Below are 18,914 nucleotides of genomic sequence, written 5' to 3'. Positions count from 1 at the left end.
ATTGCATAATTTCAGTTCCTCTTTGACCTCTGCCTGAGGTCGCTACCTGATCTAGCATAGGTTGGCCTCAAATTCTTGTTGCTGATTCCATAAATTTAATATACTCCTTAGTAATAAAAATGGATGGTAAAAAAGGATAAATAACTAACATTTGCTGAATTTCGTGAATTCATTCTAGACATGAAAGAAAGAGTATTGTATGTTGGCTTTAAATCTTTTTTTAGAGAGAAAATATTTTTTAAATAAAAAGGAATAGATGGAAAAAAGACAAGAAAAATAAGCCAAATTTCCCCAGTTTTTCTCAATTCCAGGTTAATTAGAGTGCAATATCCCAAACTATAGTTGAACGTTTCCAATAAAAGATATGGACTGCTCCATTCTAATATTTCATAGGGATTTAATCTAATGCATGCTACCCCTACCCTTCCTGAGAATATGTTTAAATGGGATTTGAACCGTATTTTTCGGAGTGTATGAAGCACCTGAGTATAAGATGCACTTTAGTTTTTGGGATGGAAAATAAGAAAAAAGCTGATTGGCAGGTGGATCGGCCTCCCGGAATACCCCTAATCAGCTGTTCCCAGAGGTGAATTTCTGTCTCTGAAAGCCTCCGAAACAGTTTCAGAAAAAAAGCTTTTGAAGTTCTGGTTGGGAGCTTTTTTTCTGAAGCTCTGTTTGGAGGCTTTTTTTCTGAAGCTTCATTTCTGATGCTTTTTTCAGCCTCTGAAACCTCCGTTTGAGAAGCTGGGCGGGGCTACATTCAGGGTATAAGACTCCAGATTTTCACTCTCTTTTTTGGGGGAAAAAGGTGTGTCTTATACTCTGAAAAATACGGTAAATAAGGTTAGCTACATTTTATTCTCTTTTACACATCAAATACCTTGAACACGACCAGTTGAAAAAAGTTCATAATAGAAACAACAGCCTTATTTTACCTGAGCTCGGAGAACAGTCTCTTGTTCCTTCAGCATTTTTGTCTGTAGTTTCCATTCTGCAGCTTGGTTGAGTAGCTATTTGGGATGTAAGAATGCACACAACATTTAAAAGATCAAGTAATTTAAATTTTAAATTTTTTTTGCAAATCTTTGCTATTTGTAAAACATTGCACGTCTGATTAGTAACTAAGGAAGTGACTAGAATCCACAAAATATATGAAATTACTTTTTTAAACTTTTTTTGTTGTTCTAGTAACAGTATGGTAGTTTTTAATTTTTTTTCTTTTTATGGCCCTGTAATCCCTTTTTATCGGGGTGGAGCTAAGGCGACTGAATGGAGCTGAGCGTTTACTAGCCAGATGCCCTTCCGGACGTTTATGCCAAGTTTTCAGAAGATAGTTTACACTTTATGTCCTGATAAACATCTGTCTCTGCCTAGGATTGAACTCTCAACCTGCCGAGTGGGAGATGAGGGTCTTCACCTCTAGGCAATGTTTTTTTAAATAAGAGCTATAAATCTAAGTGAAATGCTCATATGGCTTTTCAAGAGGTTTTCAGAACTTTGTCCTTTTAAATCCTCCTTGCTTTGGTGGGAAACAACAAAGATTAAAATAAAATCCATGTAGCGTGATGAGGGTGATAGCAAAGCAGAGGGAACTACTGTTAGTTAATGTGGGGTGACAAATGCTAATTATTCTGAGGTCTAAATTAGATTTCAGACTTAATTCTAAATCCTGCAAACTATCCGCATTGTGATAATGCTTAACATTTTGCCAGAGCTGCATAGCCACCTATTTCAACTGGAATTAGTTTTTACCTGCCATAACCAAATAGAACAGATGAAGCAGAAACTGCTTCTGTGTGTAATCTGTTCTGGCTCATTAATGAATTTTATTTTGCCCTCCCTACTCTATAGCTCAACTTGACACGTCTAATTTACAAGACAAATCTGGGAGCTACTTGTAATAAAAGCAACTGTTCAAAGCAATATTTTCAATTAGCATTTATTTTTAAAGGCGAATTGTATCGCCTGGAGTTGTCTTCCAAATCAGAAAAGTTCTGCGCCGATATTGGTGCTTTTATTAATAAAATATGAAGGAAGGGAAAGCCAACTCATAAAGAATATACAATTCCTGAATGCAGTTGGTTGCTCTTGTTTGCTCCTAGAAATAAAGAAGGGCTAACATTATTTCATTTTTATTAATCAAATTTATATAGCCGTCCATCTCACCAAAGGGAACATTGGGTGGCACAAAACAATAGATAAAACAGCCAATATAATAGCAGATAAAAATTAAAAAAAACAACAACCACAAATAACACACAAACAAAAATACTGTGGATTTTAAACATAGTATTATGTTCAGTAGAAGAGAGGATAAAAATGGCCTCTCTCAACAGCGAAGTTACCGAGGCAAATCTTTGATTCTCGAGCAGCCCCAGACTTGGCAGCATAACCAGATTTGGAGGGCTGTTCAAAAAATCAAAAGGGATGTGGCCAATCTAATTTCAGGAGGATGGATATTCTGTAAAGCAGGTGCTACAGCAGAGAAGGCATGTCTCCTAGGATCTACCAAATGTAGTTCCCTGGCCAAGATACCCACTGCATGCCTTCTCTCTGTGATCTAATGGGGCAGGCTGATGCAAATGGGCAGAAGTGGTCCCTCATGTACTTGCTTTAATGCCATGAAGGCCATTAAGGTTAAAACCAGCACTTTGGAATTGGACCTGGAAGTAAACTGGCAACCAGTGCAGCTTATGGAGCCGAAGTGTAACATGTGCTGCCCTAGGAGAACACACAACTGACCATACTACTCCATTCTATATCAACCGAGGTTCCAAATAGTCTTCAAGAGGAGCTCTGTGTAGAGCGCATTGCACTAATCTAATGACCAGGCCAACTCACCATGGCTGACTCACCGGCGTTCTACTTGCTGCAGCCAAAATCACTGTGGGACAACTTGCCATGGGCCAGTTCAACTTGGGATTAGTTCCTTTTATTATTCATCCAAGCATTACAAAAGCTGGTAGTCATAAGAATGATTTCTTTTAATACAAGAGATAAAATAATTTTGACGAAAACGTGGTCAGCAAAAATAAAAGGAACTAAGCGAACCCCATGGAAAGTTGGCCACAGCCAATTGGCTATGGTGAGTTGTTCCATTCTGATATATGGGCCGTAAAACTATTGGCTGTATTGGAGTTCACTTTAGACTGTAATTTTTCATCTGAACTGAAGGAAATTATATTCGTGGAAGTGGTTAATTATTAACTACATTTAAGTAATATGCTCTTAATTTAATGCAAATAAAATTAATGCAAATAAAATCAGATTTAATTTTTGCATTGAAGTTTCTTTTTTATTTTGTCTTCACCTACTTCTTGGAGTGTGTCACATAATCACAGCATTATGCAATGAAAGATTAAAATTGTTTCTGTGTGAGAGATCTGGGAAACAAATTTTGAAAAAAATGTAGAAAAGGAATTTTTTCAATATCTATTTACCAAAGTTTGGGTTAAATTTTGAGCATTGCATTACATAGGTTTTGAATATGATCAATATTTTTTTAAATTATTTTAAATTATAGGGGAATTTAGCTGGTTGGATTGCATGCCAAGAAGCAGCAAATAAACATTAAGGCCACCAGGAGGCAGCAGGGTTATTCTGCTGCTAATGCAAAATGCAAGTTTAAGCAATTTCAAAGCTTAACAAAATCTGTATGGACTGATACAAAATCTAATGATCAGTTTTTTCCTCATCCAGCAAAGGTATGCTGCAAATAATATATTATGCTGTAGATACTATTGCAAAATCTGTTAAACATTCAAATGAATTTTTAAATCATAACCTACTGCGATATTTTAATCTAAAAATAGGCACCTTGTCAACAGATGTACTTGCTTACAACTAAGTATAAGGACCTATCTTAAGTATCATATAATGATACTTTATAACTTCAAATGGTTGCTGAGCATGTTAAATGAGGACGACCTGTAGTAGATTGGATAGAAAGAATATGGGTTCAAATTATTACTCAGTTATGGAGTTAAGCAATCTCTGGATAGATCGTATCTTAACTCAACTAATAGTAATCACAAAATTCCAGAGAGAAAAAATTAGAAGACTATAGGTACACCTGGAGTTCCTAAGGGGTTTCAAACTCGTGGCCCGTGGGCCAGATGCATCATGCATTGGTCACTCCCACCCTTGTTTTAGTGAAGGAAAAAAGTTGCGATATGTCACGTGATGATATGTCATCGTGAGTTTGACTTCCCTGTCCTAAGGGGAAATGTCAAATGTCATTATGACAAATGAGTTCATTGCTTCCTCTGTGTGTGTGTGTGTGTGTGTGTGTGTGTGAGAGAGAGAGAGACAGGGAGGGAGGAAGGGAGAGACTGACTGACTGTGAGGCCATCAATTCTAGGCCTCAGGCATGAAAGTCTTTTAGGTGACTTGGGGCCAGTCGTTCTATCTCAGTCCACAGAAAGTTGATGTTGTGGAGAAAACAGAAGACAGGAATGTTATGTACACCAACTTGAGTTGTAAAAAATAAAGGGCATGATATCAAACAAACAAACAAACAAAATTTCAGAGGTCAACACGAACTATACATAAACAACTAAAGAAAAAATGAATACATATTCCTTTTCTCGCTGATGTCTGTCTTCAGCTTCCTTCATGACCTCTTGTGACTGTTCCAACTTGGCATCTACCAGTTTCTGCTGAAGTTCCCTGTGCTTAAATATTTTATCAAGATGCTGGAAGGGGGAAAAAAAAAGAGAGAGAGATACACAGAGATGGGAGGGGAATGCAAACTGCAGCCTCTCTATGAATTTGGGATGCTGTAAGTCTCATTGGGAATTATTGCTGAGTAGGCAAGTACAGAATTTTGTTGTTAACAACATAAGTAAAATAGCAGAAGTGTTGCAAAATTATTTCAACTTCTGCTTGCTGGAAAGAGGTTATTTAGATTTTTAAATTATTTAAAGATACTAGGTATCCCCTATAAAAACAACTGTGAAATTACAAGCCACACAAGAGCAAGTAAATAGAATTTTCTTAGTTTATGCATCACAATTTCTTTATAGCTGCTGAAAATCATTTGTAGCATTCCAAACATGTTTATTTTACTGGCTGTATTTATTTATTCCATTTATATGGCTGCACATTTCACCATAGCAATTCTAGGTGACTAACATTACATAAAAAGCACAATACCAAAATAAACATCAAAATGCAACCATATAAAAACTTATAATGGAGGCAAATTCAATCAGCAATAAAACAACACCTCATGGGCTTCAATTAACTTACTGACCCTCAGGGTTGTTGATTAAATACATTAGTGGTTTAAATAAAAACAAAAAGGAATGATTAAACTACGAGTATTGAGACTGGAATAAAAGTTCTATGCCATTCTAGCTGCAGTGAAGAAAGGAACACATAACAAAACTACAGTAATAGCTCTATTCTTTACGGAGGAGATGAAAAAAAATCCCAAAACAAAACCCATATCAAGAACTCATCAAGGCACAATGCATAAAAACAGATGACAGGCAAAATCCCCAGTAGTCCAAAGTATAGCTTAGACTGTTTAGATTTAGTATAGCTGGAAAGTACAAGGGGAATAAATTAGTGGTGAAATCCAATTTTTTTTACTACTGGTTCTGTGGGCGTGGCTTGGTGGGCATGGCAGGGGAAGGATACTGCAAAATCATTCCCTTCCCACTCCTGGGGGAACAATATTGCAAAATCTCCATTACCACCCCACTCTGCGGTCAGCCAGAGGTGGTATTTGCTGGTTCTCCAAACTGCTCAAAATTTCCACTACTGGTTCTCCAGAACCTCCCAGAACCTGCTGGATTTCACCCCTGGAATAAATCCTTATTGATTTTCATAATTTTGGATAATTTGCAAAATACCTGTAACATTTACATTCTGGGACAGAAGGATAGTTACTATTTCTCCAGTGCTATAAGGCTAGGCATAACTCTCAACTTTGGGAAACATCCTAGAGCAGTGGTTCTCAACCTTTATAGTGCTGCGACCCCTTTAATACAATTCCCTACGATGTGGCGACCCCAACTGTAAAATTATTTTCGTTTTGAATTTATCGCGCCTGAAGCCGTATTGGCTAGCGATCTGAACTGCCTTGAGGACGGAGGCATTAACGTGGAGACTCCTCCTCTATTAAGTTTATCGCGCCTGATGCCAGATTAGGCTAGCGATTGGGAGTGATTGCAGCTGGCTTGAGAGGGAGACATCAGAGCAAAGATTTCTCTCTTTTTTAATTCATTGCGCCTGAAGCCGAATTCGGCTAGCGATTTGAAGAGCCTGTATCTGGCTTGTAGAGTCAACTATTGGAGCGCGATTCTTCGACTCACAAGTATATTTCCCATATTTCCAATGGTCTTAGGCGACCCCTGGCAAATTGTCATTCGATCCCCAACGGGGTCACGACCCACAGGTTGAGAACCGCTGTCCTAGAGTATGCAAGTAATCCTCATACAGCCATCATAAGTGGAACCAGTCACTTGGTTGTTTAGTGAAGTGGTCACTAAATGAAAATGTGATTGTACTTATGATATTACTTCAGTTTTCTTTTGCTTTTCAGATCTGTGAAGGTCATAAATGAAAGGTTTGGTCATGGAATTACTTTTTTTTATCACAGGTGTAACTGCAAACAATTGCTCTTCGAGGCAGTCACTAAACAAAGACACATTGCTCTTACCTCCTCTCTGACTTCATACTGATCAATGATGCTTTTCAGTTTCTCAGCCAGCTCAGAATTTTCCTGGCACAACTTCATGTTCCTCTCACTTTGCTGCTCAATCTGTGCCTGGATATCATTCAGTGTGCTCTGGAAATTATTTGTGATCTCTTTTCTCTTTTCTTCTTCTTCTCTTGCTCGCTGAAGAGTCTCCTCCTGTAATGTAACAATTGGGTCACCCCTCTCCATCATCGCAGCCTCATCCATAAAGAAGTAGAAAAGCAAATTCCTATTCCCCTTTACCAGCTGCTATCCCAATAGTATTGTACTATTGTAGTATTATCCCAATGGTAATGAGCAAATGGGTTTTTGGTTTCTTTTAACAGAATAACAGAGTTGGAAGGGACCTTGGAGGTCTTCTAGTCCAACCCCCTACTTAGGCAGGACACCCTACACCACTTCAGACAAGTGGTTATCCAACATCTTCTTAAAAACTACCAGTGTTGGAGCATTCACAACTTCTGGAGGCAAGTTGTTCCACTGTTTAATTGTTCTAACTGTCAGGAAATTTCTCCTTAGTTCTAAGTTGCTTCTCTCCTTGATTAGTTTCCACCCATTGTTTCCTGTCCTGGCCTCAGGTGCTTTGGAGAATAGTTTGACTCCGTCTTCTTTGTGGCAGCCCCTGAGATATTGGAACACAGCTACCATGTCTCCCCCTAGTCCTTCTTTTCATTAAACTAGACATACCCAGTTCCTGCAACTGTTCTTCATACGTTTTAGCCTCCAGTCCCCTAATCATATTTGTTGCTCTTCTCTGCACTGTTTCTAGAGTCTCCACATCTTTTTCACATCGTGGCGACAAAAACTGAATGCAGTATTCCAGGATGTACTGAGATCAGCCAAACGTATATACCTCACACTTTGTTGATGTATATAAAACTGAAGAAAAGCAATGTAACACAGCACCAGTTTCCATGCGTTGCCACTGGAGATATCAATGGAATAAATCTGGGTTATATCTCTGTAAATCAGTTTTCAGTTGTTTTAGATAAAAGCGGGAATCCAGGAGACAAAATTAAATTAGGCACAATACAAGAGCAGGTTTCAATTCTTTCCAGAGTGCAGCTTAGACAGAAGCAGGAAACCATTTTGTTGCTCTTAATGTCCAACATTTAAGAGTGAAAGATCCTTACCAACGTTTTGTGAACCAACTAAGGATACCAAGTGAACTTAACTTTTCCTTCTGACCTCTCCTAAAGATCTTCTCTTCTCATTACCTTCAGGGTTTTGTTGTGTCTTTGGAGTTCCCTACAAAGACTCTCCAATTTGCTCCGGGCTAGGATGGCTCTGCTGTGTTCACTCTGTAATTGGTCTTTCTCTTTCATGAGCTGGGCCTGTTTTTTCTGCAGATACTTCATCTTTTTTAGTTCAGAACGATGTTCTTCCAGCTGAAAGGATGTGGACAAGAATAAATAAGTAGAACAAGAGATCTTGGGACAAGGCCATTCTTAGGCATTTAATAGACATAACCCCCCCGCGCAAGTAATATGAATATTTGGAATCATAACTGGAATTTATTTAAATTTCATAGAAGGAAAAAAGCTAATTTTCTTCCACATAACCTAAAAAAAATAGATTTTCTAATTTGCAATGGCAGTGGACAGGTGGCGAATGGAAAAAAAACAACAACCCAAAATGTTTGGCTTGGTTTCATTCACAGCAAAATTAAACGAGAAATCAAGGGTAGGGTAAGGATCACCCCAATTCGTGTCTCCCATTTTATTCCTGATTCTGCACCAAATGTTACCAGTGCTTCAATTAATTATTCCATTTCCAAATTATTATTTCCATATATTCCATTCAAAGTAAAATTAAGTGATGTGCAATTCAGTTTGGTGCCTGGAAGAGGGGGTGTTCAAAATGCTGGCTGAGTGATGGGACACTAGATGGATGGCAGAGAATGCATTTATTTGTGAAGACTTTTACATCTCTTTTATTCAGAAATCTGGTAATACCTTTTCCATCTAGCACATTTTATTTCAAGGCATATAATAAAATCCAACTAACAACTAATACATATAGAACAGAACAGAGCAGAATTCTTTATTGACCAAGTGTGATCAAAGGAATGTGTATTTCTAATCACACTTGTATTTTATATAGATCATATATAACAAAGAATTTATAATAAAAATACAACTGTTTTTATGGTTTTATGGTTTTCATTATTATGGTATTGCTTGCCACCCAGTTAATCGAATTGAGATGGGTGGCTATAGAAATTGAATAAATAAATACATGAAATAAAAATGCCAAAAGCACTTAATAAGATTGTTAGTTGGAAAAGGTGCTACAGATTCTTGGTTTGTTTTCCATCATAGTCTATCATGATTCTCCTACAATACGTCTTTTATCAAGCTGACTAATTAACAGTCTACAAGCCAGAAATTCTTCATAACAACAATATATATAAAAAATAATGACTGCATCACACTGCAGCAATTCTACCATAGCATATTCATGGTGCTGTGTCATATGTAGGGCAACAAAATTTGGATCTAAAATTTTGTTACCCTGCATATGACACAGCACAATGAATGAATGTGCCATGGTGGTAGTATTGCAGTCTAAAACATTCTGAAATATATAGGTCTCAAGCTTTCAAAAGATCACAAGGGAAGGCACCTCTTTTTCCTTTAAGAGCAAACTTTCCATAGAAGTGAATTGCTGAATGAATGGCCTACTTCCAAATCTCCTTTTTTAGAAATCTCCATAGATGGAACCCTTTGGATTTTGGATGGTACTCTTTACTTGCATGCATCAAATGACTAGAATCTACTTAAAATAGGTGATAACAGATGATTAACCCTAGAAGTATACTCAAAAACAAACTGCCAGGGAGCTGTCAGATCAACATGGGACTAATGGATCTGCCCTCTTATCACACAAGCAGGTCCATTCTGTAGCAGCCAAAGATTCTGGATAGTCATCAAGGGCAGCCCCATGTAATATGAATTAAGGTCATCCAGGTGATTGTATTCAGAGCCCCTCACCCCACCCCATTCCAAGAATGGCCACAACCAGTGCAGTAAACAAAACTGAGAAAAGATCTTTTTGATCATGGTCTCTTCTAGTAGGAACTATGACTCCATATAGCTCTCTAGATTGTGGATCTGTTCTTTCAAGAAAAAGACAACTTTGTCTAGGATTAAATTTAATACAATCTTTTGGCTTCTAATTTAACAGCCATTTTGTCTTTCTTGGGTCAAATCTGAGCCTGTTTGTCCCCTTCCACTAATTGGCCCACTAGGTAGGTACCGGTAGATCTGGAAATTGACTCCGCAAAAAAACCACAATTACAATTTATTGAGATAAGTTATGATAACAGAATGTTGAAGCCTGCTTGTTCTTCTTGTACCCTGGTGAATCATGGAGCTATTTGCCTCAAGTTACTTCCAAATATAATCTTCCCTCCAAGGTTAAATAATGTTTCATCTCTCTTTGTCTAAGTAATAGTTTTTGAATATTTCTGTCAAGGTCATCTCCCTTAAAGTCTATGCTGACAGAGTTCAAACACATTGGGTGTGGACCCCCATTTGTCTCAGGTGGAGATATGTATTTATTAATGTAAATATTGGTGAATATCTGAAGCAATGTGTGATTTAAACAGAATAGATTCAGATATACTAAAAGAATGAAGGAGGGAGTCAAGTCAAAATTTAAAATTTAAATAAATAAGACTCAGGAACTCCATATTGGAGTGTTCAACATCTGATCTCCTTTCCCCCAAGATCACAAGCTGGAATCATATCCTTATGAAAAAGGGGAACCATTCCAATATGGCATCCTCCAAAGCTTATGCTTCCAGCTGACCCAGAATATTGTGATCAAAGGCTGTTGAGAAATTCAGCAGGACAAGAACGATTGGAGTTCCCTCATCTTAGCCATTTGTAAGAGTTACTGCTGCTATTTCTCTCCCATGCCAAGTCTAAATCCTGACTTCCATGAGGAAAACATATGGTTCCTCAGTTATGGACCAGGATTCAGATAAAAATAATAATGAGACTAGGACAGAATTTGCCAGGCCATGTTTGTGCTATGATTAAATGTCTCAGAAAAAAGGTCCCAGTTTATTACACTAGGTTAGATGCTTTATTATTTTTATTTATTTTATTTTGTCACAACAATATATGTAGGTATCATACAAAAAGATTATATAGTATATAAACACATATATGAGTAAATATAGGAGGTATAAGCATATATAAGAAAAGAAAAACAATAGGACAGGAACGGTAGGCACGTTTGTGCGCTTATACGTTATACATTATACATTATATATACATTATATACATTATATTATTATATATTATATATTATATATTATATATTATTATTATATTATATTATATTATATTATATTATATTATATTATATTATATTATATTATATTATATTATATTATATTATATTATATTATATTATATTATATTATATTATATTATATTATATTATATTATATTATACATTATACATTATACATTTATATGTATATAATGTCAAGAGTTAAGCCAAAATTGAGTTCCTTAAGAGTCTTCAATGGAAGAAACAGATGAAATATAGCTAAATCTCCTATTGTGGTCTCACCTATACCTCAACTTGTCCTATAAAAAGCATGACTGATGATACTTGTATATCTTATACAGTATAACTAAGAAAGGCAAATGAATGGTGAATCTTCCCTTCCCCAAATTTAAGAAATGCATTTTCAATTCTTTATCAGGGATCTTAAAAAGATACAGTATCTGCTTCGAGGTTGCAGTCTGGTCATTTTGTACCACATAAAACATGTTTTTAAACAGTCCCCCCCACCCACCATAGATCTTCATACTAACCAGTTCAGCATACTTCTTAAATAAGAGCTCCAACTTCTCTTCTGATGTATTCAGCTTGGTCAGATGTTGTATCAGTAGAGTAGCCTCTTTTCCTGAATCAAGAAAACAGGATAAGAGGTCATGATCAAAGTGAGAATGCATCAGACAAAATTAAGATTGTATGAATATATTTTAATCAGAAAACTGTGAGTAATTTGGTTTTATTGCTTCTGTATTTTAGAAAATCAGGAAGGTGATGCATAGAACATCTACTGATGATGTATTTCATGGTCTCCTTTTCTACTGCTGCAGAAATTTTATACCACTTTTTACCGACAAATTAAAATAATAATTTTGCAAGCTAAAAGAATACAGAAACCTAGATGTTAATATTATATTTTCAGGATGTCCCTTAGGGTTGGGCACTATTTTTTCACTCCTGTTGCAGTGATTTTGGCTTTTAGGATTAGGGTTTAGCAACAAAATAGTGTAGAGACTACTATTCAATTTCCTTGTCACTAGCAAATCATGTTCTATATAATTCTATCTTGTTCCCTATGCAGATTAATATCTACATGAAAGGGTTAGGGAAAGTCCTTTGTCTCTTTGGAATAGAATTTGGAATAGAATTCTATCAAAATTAAATTCACTTTGTGCAATAATTAAGAGAAAGTTTTACAAATTGATGTATAGATGGTATTTGACAACTGTGAAACTATCAAAAATGTCAGTGGTGGGTTGCTACTAGTTCGGTCCAGATCTTGTGAACCAGTAGAAATGGTGACGGGAGGCTCTGCCCATTCGCCCGGATATCATCAGGGATGCTCTGTGCATGCGCAGAATGCGAACATTGGGAGCTGGTCGCAAAGGTGGAACCTACCCCTGAAAAATGTGCAAGAATGTTTCAAGTAAAAAATGTTGGAAATGAGGAAAAGGGGATGAAACATAATATCATATGTGACAGACTTGTAAAGTGGCCAAAATATTTTGGGTCAGCGATCCACAGGACACTGGTGAAAATAATAGGAATCCAATCTGAGTTGGTAACTGGGACAAGAGGTTTAGTTTTCTAAGATGGTCATCAGAGTTGTGCTGGTGCCCATCTTCAGGGAACCTCTGTCTCTGAGACTCAGATTGGATCCTGCATCATTATCCTGGGACACATATATTTGCTTTCATTCATAATAGGAATCTTTTGTCAGATGAAACCAGAACTGTACTTATTAGGGTTTATGGAAGAAGAACTGAGTAAAATGCATGGTGTCTTATTATTGTATACGATTATGCAGCAAGATTATTATATGGGCAGAAATGGAAAAATAAAGAAGATTCACATCTGGAAGACTGGATATGTAAAGTTAGGGTCTTGGTGGAGATAGCAAAACTGGAATGTCTAATGAGAGAAATCTACGGAGGCTTTTTTATTAAAGAGTGTGGTCTGTTTATGAACTGTATTACAAAAATAGAAAAGAAATAAAAGAAATAAGGGTAGATAACATAAAATTTGAAAAGCGATCATAACAGCACAAAACAAAAGGAAAAGGCTAATGGATCCATGAGGAAAGTGGAGGGTGGAAGTGGTTTGTTTGTTGTTGTTTTTGTAAAGAGAGATGTTTAGTTTTGAATTTATGCTGTAAGTTTATGTTTCTATATATGTTTCTGTATACGATTAATGTTTATTTTATATGTGTATAACCTTTGAATATTGTCTAATCTTGATAATGGGTTTTTGAAGGAGAACGGCTTTGGCATTTGGGAGTGATTTTTGACTCTCATCTGTCACTGGATTTGCAAGCAGCAGCTGTGTTAAGGGTCGTGTTTGCACAATTATACTGATACACAAATTAAAACCCCTTTTGCATTGGTTTGACTTAGTGACAATGTTCCCATAGAAGAGAATTATATGTAGGTCAGCATTGAACTGTGGATTTTTTGTTCTCTGAACTTGGTTGTTTGCTTATAGACCTTTCATTATCCAACTAGGCAACATCATCAGTATAATGTACTCACGTTACCTAATGAAACATCTGTAAACCTGGCTGGTTTATCACATCAAGGAGGGTTGGGTTGCCTGACTGCCTCTTCTAAGATTGGTTTTTTGTTTTTTTACTGTTAGTGCTTTTCTGATTCCCAGTTTCATAGTTTCTTAAAACTGCGTTGTTTTTTTTGGTTTTAATTCCAATTATATATTTGGGGTGGGAGTGGATTAGAATGGCCTATAAGGTCTATAAATGCTGGATAGCCATTTGTCTGAAATGGTGTAGGGTTTCCTGCCTGGGCAGGGGGTTGGACTAGAAGACCTCCAAGGTCCCTTCCAACTCTGATGATATTATTGTTGTTGTTGTTGTTGTTGTTGTTGTTGTTGTTGTTATTATTATTATTATTATTATTATTATTATTATTATTATTATTATTATTATTATTATTAAATAAAACATTTAAAAAATGGGATTTGGCACCTCAAGGCCAGACAAGGAATAATCGATAGAAACTGACCAAGGAGAGATTCAACCTAGAAATGAGGAGGAACTTTCTGACAGTGAGAACAATCAATCAATGGAACAATTTGCCTTCGGAAGTTGTGGGAGCTTCATCACTTGAGACTTTCAAGAAAAGATCGGACTACCATTTGTCAGAAATGGTATAGGTATACAGAAATGCTTGAGCAGGGGGTTGGACTAGAAGATCTCCAAGGACCCTTCCAACTCTGTTAATCTGTTAATTAAAAAATGGGTGGCACAAACCTCTAACACAGGCAGGGCGTTAGAAAAGATTATAATTTAATTTAATTAATTTAATTAATTTAATTAATCGTTTCATAGTTCCCATCACCAATCTCTTTCCACTTATGACTGTATGACTATAACTTGTTGCTGGCAATCCTTATGATTTATATTGATATATTGATCATCAATTGTGTTGTAAATGTTGTACCTTGATGAACGTATCTTTTCTTTTATGTACACTGAGAGCATATGCACCAAGACAAATTCCTTGTGTGTCCAATCACACTTGGCCAATAAAATTCTATTCTATTCTATTATTCTATTATATTAACTAGCTGCCAATCAGTATAATTTATGGTGCAGGATTTTTTTTTTTACCTTTAAAGCCCCCAATGATTTAGGGCTAGAATCTCTAAAGGAAGATACTTTATTGTTTTGCTGAAGATGCCATCACTGCCAGAAGTTGGCCATTTAAGATATTCTTCTTTTGTACAGGTGGTCCTTGATTTACAACAGTTCATTTACTGACTGTTTGAAGTTACAATGGAACTTTAAAAAGTGACATTACCTTTTTCCACATTTTAAGACAGTTGCAGAATATCTACGGTCAAGTGATCAACATTCAGATGCTTGGCAATTGACACACATTTATGGTGGTTGCAGTGTCCCGGGATCACGTGATCCCCTTTTGCAACCTTCTGCCAACGGGGAAGCCAGATTCATTTAACAACCGCGTCACTAACTTGACAACTGCAGTGATTCACTTAACAACTGTGGCAAGAAAGGCCATAAAATGGGGCAACTGTCTCATTTAGCAACAGGAATTTGGGGCTCAAGTGTGGCCATAAGTTGAGGACTACCTGTATGACTTTCAGGATTCGGAAAGCTCTTTCTAAGGAGGTGTTTTTGCCTCTCCAAATTTTTCAGCATTTAGGACAATGGAAAAATGATCTCACCAATCAAGCTTTTAATTGTTTTTTTTTAAATATTGTACATACTCATGGATAAGTTGAACCCAATTTTGGGGTGTATTTTGGTGCCTAAAATTCTCAATTTATTTATTTATTTATTTATTTATTTATTTATTTATTTATTTAGTCACATTATAATATATAAACACATATAATGAAAGAAAACAATAGGACAGGAACGGTAGGCACTTTTGTGCATTTATGCACGCCCCTTATAGTCCTTATTGTAATGTATCTTTAAATATTTCGGCGGGAAACAAGCACGTTGCTGATTGGTTGAAGCCGCCGGCTAAACTGTATATAAAGAGAGGTTTTTCCCCAGCCCGGTTGCTGGGTTCACCATATAGTAAAGAGCTGTTGTCACTATCCTGGTCTCCTGCCTCGTTATTGCCCGAATCTAACACTGGCGACGAAGGTGGGATTTCGAGGCTAAGAGCACCAGGAACGAGCTGAACGCACGAAAGAACCGAACCCAGCAAACGCAGGGCAGAACCGCAGCGATGGCCAGCTACACTCCACCCGCGCCGTTTGACCCATCCAGGGAGAAATGGGGAACGTACATGACCCGTTTCGAGAGCTTCCTGGAGGCAAACGAATTGCAAGGAGTTCCAGACAACCGCAAAAGGGCGTATTTCCTGAGCCACTGCGGTCCCGAGGTCATCGACATCGCAGAAGCCCTGGCAGAGCCAACGCCGGTACAATCGGTATCGTGGCAAACTCTGCAAAATCTATTGAAGAACCACTTCGCGCCAACACCATCCAAATATGTACGGCGTTATGAATTCGGAGAGCGCAGACAGAAAGAGGGAGAATCCATCAGCGAGTACATGGCCGCCCTGAGGAAAGCCTCCAAGGATTGTGGGTACCGAGACTTGGATGAGGAGCTGTTAGAGCAACTCATCCGTGGGGTCAGAGACATTCGTTTGCGGAGGCGGCTGCTATCAAAAAGCAATCTAACGCTGGCAAACGCTCTGGACGAAGCCAGAGCTCATGAGATGTCCACCCAAGCGGCGGAAACCCTACAAAAGCCGCTCACGCCAACGGCGAGCGCGAAAGCAACCCCGGTCCACAACGAAGAAATCCAGACCGAATCAGACGGCGAGGATGAGGAAGGAATTTGCCACACCGGAAGAAGGGGCAAAGAAGACCGGGAGGAATGCGGAAGTTGCGGAGGGCAACACCAGCGTCAACAATGCAAGTTCAAGGACGCTACATGTCGGCGGTGCGAGAAGAAGGGGCACCTGGCTCAAGTCTGTCGAGCACCCCAACCTTCCCGCCGAAAATTCAAACCAACCAATCAGAGCGCGGGATCGGCTAGGCGACCCGTGATTGGTCTAAACAAAAAGGGCGCGAGTTCAATTCGAACGACCGTGATAGTAGGTCGTGCAGCAACTCGCGTAGAGAAGAAAATATTCACAAAACCGAAAATCGAAGGAGTGCCGTGCCGACTAGAAGTGGACACAGGGTCAGCGATCACAATCATGTCCTGGGACACTTTTGCGAAAGCTTTGCCAAAGATCGCCAAACGCCAACTGCAAACACAACGGCTGAGAGTTCAAGACTACCAAGGGAATCGCATCCCTGTTCGAGGGACCACCTCCGTCCGCGTCGAGTACGGACCACACAAGAAGACCCTGCCCATCACGATAGTCGAAGGGACCCTACCAAGTTTGTTGGGACTAGACTGGTTCCGTGCGTTGGGCATGGGAGTGACTGGCATCTACAGAAATGACTTTAACCTAAAGGACACACTCATGGACGAATTCGAAGATGTTTTCAAGGACTGCCTGGGCAAGTACAAGGGGACCCCTATTTCCTTCAATTTAGACCCCCAGGTAGCCCCCATACGGTTAAAAGCAAGGAGGGTTCCTTTTGCCCTTAAACCCAAGATTGACAAGGAGATAGACAAGCTCATCAGTCAGGGGATACTGGTGCCAGTCGATCATGCTAAGTGGGAGACGCCAATCGTCACCCCAGTGAAACCAGATGGGTCAGTTAGAATTTGCGCTGACTACAAGGCTACGCTAAACAAAGCCTTGCAAAAAAGCGCATACCCAGTTCCTGTGGTGCAACATTTGCTGCACTCGTTGGGGCATGGACACATTTTTGCCAAATTAGATTTGGCCCAGGCCTATCAACAACTGCCTGTAGACGCCAACACAGCCGAAGCCCAAACAATTGTGACTCACAGAGGTGCGTTCAAGTGTACCCGGTTACAGTTTGGGGTGAGTGTGGCACCTGGCCTATTTCAAAATTTAATGGAGCGACTTCTGCAAGGGCTCCCGGGGGTAGTCCCCTATTTTGATGATGTATTGGTATCAGCCGAGAATTTAGAAGAATTGGGGGAGCGTTTGAGGAAAGTTTTGGGCATTTTCCGGTCAGCCGGTCTAAAGGTTAAAGTGAACAAATGCCAAATAGGGGTAGAATCCGTAGAGTTCTTGGGCTACAGAATAGACAAGGAAGGAATCCACCCCACTGAGAGCAAGGTCAAGGCAATAAGAAAGGCTCCAGCGCCCAAAAACAAAACAGAGCTACAGGCATTCCTGGGTTTAGTGAACTTTTACGCGGTCTTTTTAAAAAATAAGGCAACCGTTGCCGAGCCGCTACATAAGTTACTGGGAAAGAATACTGTTTGGTCTTGGGGAAAGATGGAAGCGAGGGCTTTCGAAGCAGTAAAAAACCTGCTCTCGAGCGATAGCTTACTGATCCAGTATCATAGCACAATGCCATTGGTATTAGTTTGCGATGCATCCCCTTACGGGGTGGGTGCTGTGCTCAGCCACAGGCTTCCAAATGGCACAGAAGCCCCAATAGCCTTCTACTCCAGAACGATGTCCTCGACAGAGAGGAACTATAGTCAGCTGGATAAGGAAGCCCTAGCTATAGTCTCAGGGGTAAAAAAGTTTCACGAATACGTTTTTGGTAGAGACTTTGAAATTGTTACAGACCACAGACCACTGTTAGGGTTACTGGCTGGAGACCGCCCAACGCCTGTGGCACTTTCGCCCCGATTGACCCGATGGACTATCTTTTTAGCCGCCTACTCTTATAAACTGCGGCATCGGCCAGGAAAAGAGTTGGGGCATGCTGACGCGTTAAGCAGATGCCCACTGCCAGGGGCGATCGAGGATCCCACTCCGGGGACGCCCATACTGCTAATCGACTCTCTGGACTCTGGCCCAGTCACGTCTAAGGAGGTGGCTCGGGCGTCATACCGGGACATTATTTTGAGAACTGTACTAGGTTGGGTACAAAGAGGGTGGCCCGCTGCGCCGGGCGAGCGTTTTAAAGAGTTTGTAAAGAAACGTGGGGAACTTTCGGCTCAAGGGGGGTGCCTGCTATGGGGGGATCGAGTGGTGATCCCAGAGAAATTAAGGAAAAGGGTGTTGGATCTCCTCCACGAGGGTCACCCAGGGATCGTAAGGATGAAGGGGCTAGCGAGAAGCTATGTGTGGTGGCCTTTAATGGACTCGGAAATTGCTGAGAGGGTAGGGAAATGCCAGGCCTGCCAGGAGTCCAGACCGCTACCCCCAACGGCCCCGGTTCGGGAATGGGAGAAACCCCAAGGGCCCTGGTCTAGAATCCACATTGATTTTGCCGGCCCCTTCCACGGCCAGACCTTCCTGGTAGTAGTCGACGCCTACTCCAAATGGCTGGAAATCATTCTCATGAGATCCATGACAGCCGAGGCCGTGAT

The 18,914-nt window shown here is 39.3% G+C and overlaps 2 protein-coding genes across 4 annotated transcripts in view; one reads left to right on the top strand and one right to left on the bottom strand.

Annotated features, from left to right (window-relative positions):
* HECA (hdc homolog, cell cycle regulator) overlaps positions 1-18,914 on the top strand; it is a 76,843-nt gene that overhangs the window by 37,638 nt on the left and 20,291 nt on the right. The gene's annotated exons all lie outside the window — the stretch shown is intronic.
* The window catches only part of TXLNB (taxilin beta), a 33,477-nt gene that overhangs the window by 6,094 nt on the left and 8,469 nt on the right, over positions 1-18,914 (bottom strand). Inside the window, exons 3-7 of the mRNA XM_058170684.1 lie at positions 11,542-11,633; positions 7,924-8,094; positions 6,668-6,862; positions 4,575-4,694; positions 936-1,010 (exon numbers count right to left, since the gene is read on the bottom strand). Coding sequence (XP_058026667.1) covers positions 936-1,010; positions 4,575-4,694; positions 6,668-6,862; positions 7,924-8,094; positions 11,542-11,633 — 653 coding nt within the window. The remainder of the gene's footprint in view (positions 1-935; positions 1,011-4,574; positions 4,695-6,667; positions 6,863-7,923; positions 8,095-11,541; positions 11,634-18,914) is intronic.

The sequence above is a fragment of the Ahaetulla prasina genome, chromosome 1 (assembly GCF_028640845.1).
Source record: "Ahaetulla prasina isolate Xishuangbanna chromosome 1, ASM2864084v1, whole genome shotgun sequence".
In the NCBI taxonomy this organism is placed as follows: domain Eukaryota; kingdom Metazoa; phylum Chordata; class Lepidosauria; order Squamata; family Colubridae; genus Ahaetulla; species Ahaetulla prasina.
Note: the sequence above shows the minus strand (reverse complement) of the source record. Positions and strands in the feature narration are given on the sequence as shown.